This window comes from Aegilops tauschii, chromosome 3 (genome assembly GCF_002575655.3).
Source record: "Aegilops tauschii subsp. strangulata cultivar AL8/78 chromosome 3, Aet v6.0, whole genome shotgun sequence".
Classification (NCBI taxonomy): domain Eukaryota; kingdom Viridiplantae; phylum Streptophyta; class Magnoliopsida; order Poales; family Poaceae; genus Aegilops; species Aegilops tauschii.
This window is the reverse complement of record NC_053037.3, coordinates 589,857,923-589,866,626: the sequence shown is the minus strand read 5'-3', so window position 1 is coordinate 589,866,626 and position 8,704 is coordinate 589,857,923. Positions and strand designations below refer to the sequence as shown.

The following is an 8,704-nucleotide window of genomic DNA, read 5'->3' as shown; positions in this document are numbered from 1 at the left end:
TGAAGATATCTTTCGTGACTTCAAAATAACTATTGCTTCCACAACTCTAGTCAGCTACTCTTTATTTTAGAGCATCTAAAGCCGGATTTGACAAACCCGGACTCCTATACGCCCGCGGGCGCGCTCGGGCGCGTCTGCGGCAGCGCCCGCCGGCCCCTCATATCTTCTGCCATGCATTCACATATCTCAAATCCGGACTCTAAATCCATGCAAATTCATGCACGTCGATCATACACTCCTATGTCGCATGTAAGTAGCAAATGTTGGTACCAAAAATACATAGGTCTTTTTACATAAAACTTATTTTAAGTGCACAACTCGAACATTAGCTCTTTGGTGTCCCTTGTGGGTCCACATATGCTCGATAGAATCATTGAGTAGCTACGCGTGCACGTGATGATATCGAAGATTCTGATGCATCTGCAGAAAGTTCATAATTAAGCTGAGCTACATCTTTATCTTCCGGAATTTTAACTTGTTCTCCAGGTGCTTCAAAATCATTGGTTTGGGCTACACCATCACCCTCATCGTCGACAGTCATATTGTGCAAAATAACACAACATGTCTTGAGTGGCCACAAAGTTTCTGCTTTCCACATCATTGCAGCTCCGCGAACTGTTCCCCAACGATCTTGAAGCACTCTGAATGCCCTCTTCACATCTTTCCTAGTTGCTTCCTGCATTGTTGCAAAGAGGCTTTGTTTGTTGCGCAGTGGTTCGGATATGGTCTTCACAAACGTCGCTAACTGAGGATAGATGCCACCGACCGGATAGTATCTCATGTTGTACTCACGACCATTGACAGTGTAGTTGCACAGCAGCGATTCCCCATTGCAAAGCTCCCTGAACACCGGAGATCGTTGAAGCCCGTTGATGTCATTGTGAGACCCTGGAATTCCAAGAGCATGCCAAATCCATAAGTCATGTGATGCCACTGCTTCAAGTATAATGGTGCCTCTTTGGTGTGACCTTGATACATTCCTCGCAAACCTTTGGGGCAGTCCTTCCATTGCCAATGCATGCAATCAATTGATCCAGCATTCTTGAAAACCCTCTAGCTTCTCCAATAGCCAACAACCTTTCTGTGTCCTGCGCATTTGGTTGATACTCTGCTCCAAACACTTGGACCATTGCACGGGAAAACTTGACGGGGCTAGGAACGGTTGCGAGACGTGCGCGACGGCAGAGCGGCGAGACGGACGTAGGGAAGGAGGAAGAAGAGAGGACATAGCAAATGGATCCGATAGGTCGACTTGGTGGATTTGGTGTAATTTGCGGTGGGGTCAGGTTGTCAGGTCCAAAGTGGCGGGCGCGCCCGGGCGCCCCCATATCCTCACTATATTTGAGCTGGCTATGAGAGGTGCTGGTCAATCCGGGCGTTTGAGGCCCGTTTGAGGCGCCCATCTGGGTCAAAATTTCGTGACTGGTCAGTGACCGGGCGACCCGCCCGGGCGTATGAGACGGGTTTGGGGCGCCCAGCAGTAGATGCTCTTAGGACTGTTAAACCATATAATTACATGCAAAAAGAGTAAAAAATGAAAGTTAATGTGTAGACATCGAAATAGAACTACCGATGGCCCAAAATGATGGGGAAATAATTCTATTGTAAAAAAGAAGATGACCTATAACTATGACTAGTGTTACCTTCCAGTTCTGACACAAATCGAAGAGGAAACCCGAAACCGAGTGGCAGCAGAGTGCACACAGTTAAGCACTAACTTGCGGGTATCGCGCACACGGTGTGCGCATAGGCCGCGGCCTAGTAGTCTTGTCAGTTCACGTCGTTTGCTCACCGGTCAGCTCGCTGCACGCTGCTTTGATTTCGGCCTTTTTCTGCTGATACTGGTCAATTGTTTTAGAAGAAACAAAGTCTATCAATTTTTTAAAAATGGTAAAAGAAAAAAATATTATGGATTTGAAAAAATATCAGCGAATTGTTAAAAATATTCGAAATTTCATTTTTTTAACGAATTGAACAAATAACACATTCAAAATATGTTCCTGAATTTTAAAAATATTTCAAAATGCATAAAATATGAAAAAAAAAATATACATCAGGACAAAATACAGTTGTGAATTTGAACAAAATATTTATGCATATGGAATTTTTTTGCAAATATTGAAAAAGAAAAATGGCAAAGAAAAGAAACAGACGATAACAGAGTAAAAAACATAGGAAAACAAAACAAAATCACAGACTTTGTTTTTTTTTTCATATCCATTTGCAAGAACGGTGCAAGAGAACACGCGATATCCGCCGGCCCGCTCTCGGAACCATGGCACGGGTTGAGCACAGGTGCCCTATATCTCGCCTTCACCGACTCCAGCTTCTGACTCTGAAGGGACGGGCGATATGGGCCAGCTCACGCGCGCAGGAGGACACAGCCTCTTTTACTCTTTTTCTTTCCATTTTATGTTTTTGTTTTTTGCTTGATTTTGTACTTTTATTTATACTCTAAAATATTCTAAATATATATATTACACAAAACACCCAATAAAAATAATTTGAAAAAAAATTCAACAAGTATTTCAAAAATGTTAATTAAGCATTCATAAAATATTGAACATGTATCAAAAGATTGTTGATCATGTATTAAAAAATGTTGCACAAGTATTTGAAAAATGTTAATCAAGCACTAGGAAAATGCTGAAAGTGTATAGAAAATTGTTGATCATGTATTACATAAATGATGAAATTTTTTATCATCAATTTTTAAAATGTTAATCAAGCATTTGAAAAAATGTCCAACAATTGTTTGAAAATTTTAATCAAGCATTTGAAAAATGTTAAACATATGTATAGAAAAAATGTTGACCACGTTTGAAATGTTTTTAAAAAATGATAATTTTTTTCTGATCGTGTATATGAAAATGTTAATCAATCATTTGAAAATTTGTTGAACAAGTATATGAAAAATGTTAAAGGCGTGTAGAAAAAATCTTGACCATGTATTAAAAGATGATTGAAAACTTTGATCATTTTTCTAAAAAATTTAATCAAGCATGTGTAAAAATGTTGAACAAGTATTTGAAAAGGCGATTTGAAAATGTTTTAAAAAGTATTTACAGGAAAAATATTGACCGGGTATTGAGAAATTGTTATTCTCCGATTTCAAAAATGTCAATCAAGAATTTGAAAAATGTTAAAAATATTGACCATGTATTCAAGAGTGTTGATCTTGTATTTGTAAACTGTTAAGCGTGTATTAGAAAAATGTTTTAACGTATACGAAAAATGTAGAGTAAAAAACCAAAAGAAAGAAAAAAAACAAAAAACAATGAAGATAAAAAAATGAACAATAGAATAATAAGAAAAACAAGATCAACACTCTTGAATACATGGTCAATATTTTTCGTATACGTTAAAACATTTTTCTAATACACGCTTAACAGTTTACAAATACAAGATCAACACTCTTGAATACATGGTCAATATTTTTAACATTTTTCAAATTCTTGATTGACATTTTTGAAATCGGAGAATAACAATTTTTTGTTGATCTTGTATTTGTAAACTGTTAAGCGTGTATTAGAAAAATGTTTTAACGTATACGAAAAATGTAGAGTAAAAAACCAAAAGAAAGAAAAAAAAAACAATGAAGATAAAAAATGAACAATAGAATAATAAGAAAAATAAGAAAAATAAAAGCCAATAAACAAATGCAAAAAAGAATTCAAGACTGTAAAACCCAATAAAAACAAAAGAAAATAAAATAAATTGAAAACTAAGAAAGAAAACAAAAAACCAAAGAAAGAATAAGAAAAATGAGAATGAAAAAAAGAATAAACTCATGAATGAAAGAAACAAAGAAAAACAAAAAAACAAAGAATAACATGGGAAAATAGAAAACCAAAGAAGAAATAAGAAAACCAAAAGAAACAAACAAAAAAAAAGAAAAACAGAGAAAACAAGTGAGCTTTGTATTTGGTGCGCCCGCTTCCGCGCGCGGCACACTCGAGCGCTCGCGCCGCACTCTCTCCACCGCGCCACCTTTGCCCCGCACGCGCCGCCGCCGGCGAATTGACCCGATGGACGCCCGCGCCGGCACTCCCTCACCCCTCCACCGCCACCGCAAATCCTAGCGCGGGGAGCTTTGGCTTCGCCTCCGCCGGAGCTCCTCCGAGCACCGGCATCGCGCACGGCCTCTTCATGCCGCCGCGGATGACCTCGGCGGCGGGTGGCGTCGCGCCGGCGCCCGCCGTGCAGCCACGTGCCCCCCCTCCCGCGCTCGAAGCTCCCAAATGCGGCGCGGCCGAAGAAGGACAAGGCATCCGCGAAGAAAAACAAGGCGGCAGACGGCTCCGGCTCCTCAAAGTCGTCGAGGAAGAAGCTTGCAGGGCGTGTGACGGGCGCGGCGGCTACCGAAGCGCCGGCGAGCTCACTTGTTGAGCCGGTGGCCGACGCGCACAATGTGTTCGAGGAAATGCCCCAAAGGTATAAAATTTCTCCAACTTTTTTGTTGTTGTTATTTTTTGAATGCGTACATATAGATAGCTTATTTGCATTGTCCTATATACTTTGTAGTGTCAACGATGATGCATACATGTCAACTATGGGTGTTGGCTCTAACAAGTCGCATTGGTCTCAAACCAATGACATGTATTTCGATGATCATGAGTTCGAGGTGGACGAGGATGGTGAGGCCATTGTCGACGCACCAATGTTGAAGACATCTTACTATGCAATACTTGGTTTGAATTTGAACTTGTCGGCATGAACTTTTAGTCATCAACTTATTTGTGTGAAATTATTATGCCATGTCTTTGTTTTATGATGTTTGAAATTCATTTTGTGTTCAATATGCAACATATGGCATGCGCCGGCGAGTCGCGCGCGCTGCTGGAGCTACGCGTGCGCGCTGCATTTTAGCGCGGCTGCTGGAGCCAACGCTTTCCGCGGCGCCAAACCAGGTGATGGGCGCGCTGCAAGCTAATTTTTAGCGCGTCGCGCGTTGGGCGGCTGTTGGAGATGCTCTTAATATGAGAGATAGCGCTTGCGTATGAGCACTGCTTACCACATGAACTTTGTTTGAAACTATAAGTGTGAAATAGGATTTACCACAGTGCAAAAGGGAAGAGGCCAGCTAGGATAGGCCTACAGGTCAGAGCAGCCTATTCAAGCCGCGACCAAGGCCTGGGAGGTTGTGTACCCTCATGCACGTTCAGCTTGTGCCGCATGCTGACCGTAGCAGCTTCATGGAGCGGGTATCAACTGTGAAATAAAGTTTGTGAAGATTAAGCATGTGCAAATTTGTGAAGATTAAGCAAAACCTCCTTTTTTTTCTTCGAAAAGGCCTAAGGCCGTATCAAACGTCCCTACAAAAACACCTTTACAAGAAAATAGGAAACACTCAAAATCTTGGGCGCCCAAGTCTTCTTCCTCCTGCATTCACCAATGGCGTGTCGTGAGCCTACATCAATGCCGCCTCTGGCCTCTGCGTAGCCAGAGCAAACTCCCAAGAGTTTGTAGATGAAATGAGTGGGAGGTTATCGATGCAGACCAGGAGACGCCAGCGCCCGTGACCTGCGAATCAAAACGCTGCCCCGAAGAAAAAAAACGTCAATAAGGGCCTGTAGAAACTCTAAATCCCACAAAAGCCGGTCGAATCCAAACGGATCCACCCGAAACCTAACCCGAGTGGATCCTAGAAGACACGCCGGCGACACAACTCGACACCCCCCCCCCCCCCCCCCCCGGCCCCCGCTAGTGAAAAGCGTACCAATGGAATGGGGATATATGGGGAGAATATTATTCCCTGGGGCAATGTCGCTGCTTCATCGTGCCTGGAAAACCAAATACAAAGACTTCCTAATAAAACCTGGAAAAAATTCACCCATGCTAGGACATGCGTGGGTCTTGTATCAAGCTCGCTGTCGTACAGAATTGTTCACTGATGCCCTCTTCTCCGATGATCCAACCGGGTCGGACAACTGATGAGCTTCCCAATAGATCCTTCCGGCTTCTCCAATGCGGGCGTCGCGCACCGCCTAACAAAGACCTCTGCTCGACCACACATCTCCTTCACTGTCCCACAACAACCCTCCATCGCCATCACAACAAGCCCCCCAATACTGACCCCCAACCTTCGTCGCCTCCACGTGGGATTTACACGATGACACGCCTTGGTGGCAGCGAGATGGGTAGATGACAAGTAGTTGGTAGGGTTACTAGGTTGCTCGCCTCGTCGCCTCATGTTCAGCTTCAACAAAATCTCTAATACCGATGTAAAAAAGGTACATTCTGAGTACAACATAAAATTATTTACCATAGTCTAACGGGAAAATCAATTGTGAAAAGCTACCACCAAGTAGCCAATACATATTCTCGCGAATAAAATTGCATAATTTTCAAATTCTATCTCACGGTTCAATTTTCAGCAAACATAAATAACATAACAAGGCTAGCTAGTTTCTTCCTCCAGATTTGTGGCTATACCACAAGGGTGGAATTTATAGGAAAGCACACTCCTTCTCCGAGCACCATGTTTTTTTTCACAGATGGCTCTATCCTAGCCCCAACCCGTCTTCCTCTCATATCCCCGCATACGCCGCCACCGGAATAGCCAACCGGGAAAAGCCCGCATGGCTTACAAAGAAGGGGACAGTGGGATTGTCGGCTCTCTCCTCCTATGCAGCTGGTGGCTTTAGAGGTGACCTCAGCCATTCCTGTCTTGAGGTCACGTAAGTAGTACTATCCCACGTTACTAGAAAACTGCTTATAGGTGGATCCTTATCAGTGATGGGAATGCATTTGCGCCTACCATTGGTAATCTAGCCACTTACCAGTGGCAGACGCAAAGTCATGAATGCCAATGGTAAAATTAGCCCAGATTAGATGTGGGCCAACATTACCAGTGGTGGGCATAAACACACGCCATTAATATTCTATCTGCCACAAATAATTCTGGGCCCCTAGAATTCTAGCCTAAAATACCAGTGGCGGCACGTATTTCTGTCAGCCATTGGCAACTCAAGTACCAGTGGCGGGCATTGTTTGAGCCCGACACCAGTAATTCCGCACACTCAACCATGCATAGGAAGTACCAGTGGTGGGCATTTTGTGGTGGAAATATGACCTAAAGGTAATAATACAGTATAATTTATTTCTTGAATATGAGATTTAATACTAGCTCATGTGTTGCATGATGGTATTATTTTTCAGATCATAGGGCATTGTTAAGTAACAAGGATGCCGACAACAATAAGAACACATTATTGGCAGAATAATTGTGTTGGACAGAGCCAACTAATGATATACACGAGATCCCATCTTCATGTTGTTATCGGTTTTATCATGTCAAGAGTTAACATATACTCACATCCTTAGCCCGTGAGAGTGTCGTGTTCCTTCATACTGGACGGTTACTTTGAGGTTGCTAAACTTCACTCGCGAATGGGTGATCGTAATGGTAACTGTCGGGTACATAAAAAAAGTATGCCAAGGGAGTCGATAGTTCAAGACTGAGATTTGCTCCTACGAGGATGAGGAGATACTCTTCGTGTCCTCTTAATATTACGGTATCCATCATGTCTGGCCACACACAACGTGATATGATCTCAGAGATACTGGAATAAGGAAATGAGAAAACAGAACAAAACTGGTAGCGGAGATAACTCGGTATTGTGATCAAGTAATTGCTTCACAAGCATAGTGATAAAAATCTCGCATCGGATTTTGTTAAGTATCGCGAAGCAAAAGGAATTGTCTACGCAAAGAAAAGGTTCACCCGATAAATATCTTTATGTGTATGTGGGAATCAATATGGGTATCTAGACCCCTTATTGGCCAAAGTTGTTCCGGGTCATGTCCATATATTACCAAACATGCATGGCACACACTTAATAGTCAACAGTTTGATAGAATACTGGAGGGTATTAGGAGTAAACGAGAAAGGCACCAGAACTGTTCCGTATTCAAGGTAAGTGTTTCGGGAGGTGACGGAAGCATTCCGGAAAAATCAGGACTTGGACGTACCTAGAAGGTCCGAGAAGGTTCCAAGTGGCCCGAGTGGGCTGCCCCTTGGCTGGCCCAAGGGGTGGCAGCCCTTGGGCCGAATGGGCCAAGTTGGTGAGCCCCACCCCTCTATGGGCAAGAAAGAATGGGTGGCTAGGATTGGGAGGGGATCCTATGGGAGAATCTCCCTACTTGGTGTGCTGGCCCTAGGAGGGTAGCCCCTCGTCCAAGGCTGTGCTACCACTTGTCCACCTATAAATAGAGGGGATAGGTTCCCCTCCAAACACACCAATTGTTGGTTGCACTCTCCCTCTCTCGGTGCGATATTTCTTCTCCACGCTGCTAGACTGCACTTTGTCCTGGATGGTGAAAAGAGCTGTTGAATCGCTGACACGTAACATGTGGATATCATAGAGGGATCATACGTTCGATCCTAGACATGAGAAAGTCTCACAGCTAGGAGGTTTAACCTAGTTGTAGGAATTTGCGGATCTTCAGCAACATCAAATTTTCTGATGCGTTTGTGTTGGTAAAGATTGATTTAACTATATGCATCTTCATAGTGTTCCTGGGCGTGCTTGTTAGTGCGGTAAATTTTTATATTTTGTACTATGTTCCACAACAGTGCCCTCATGAGCTTTCTATGAGTAGATGCATGTATGATCAAGAGCACATAGTGATGTGCAAGCATCAAACATTTTTTGTGTGCTAGTATTAGATTGGATTTTACTCAATGCTCTTTTTGCTTCCC

At 43.0% G+C, this 8,704-nt stretch overlaps 1 protein-coding gene across 1 annotated transcript; it reads right to left on the bottom strand.

Moving 5' to 3' along the window:
- Positions 1-370: 370 nt before the first annotated feature.
- Positions 371-1,130, bottom strand: LOC141020750 (uncharacterized). The gene is made up of 2 exons (XM_073495690.1): positions 977-1,130; positions 371-888 (listed from the first exon to the last, which is right to left on the bottom strand). The coding sequence occupies exons 1-2, from the start codon at positions 1,128-1,130 to the stop codon at positions 371-373; spliced, it is 672 nt and encodes a 223-aa protein (XP_073351791.1).
- Positions 1,131-8,704: the final 7,574 nt, after the last annotated feature.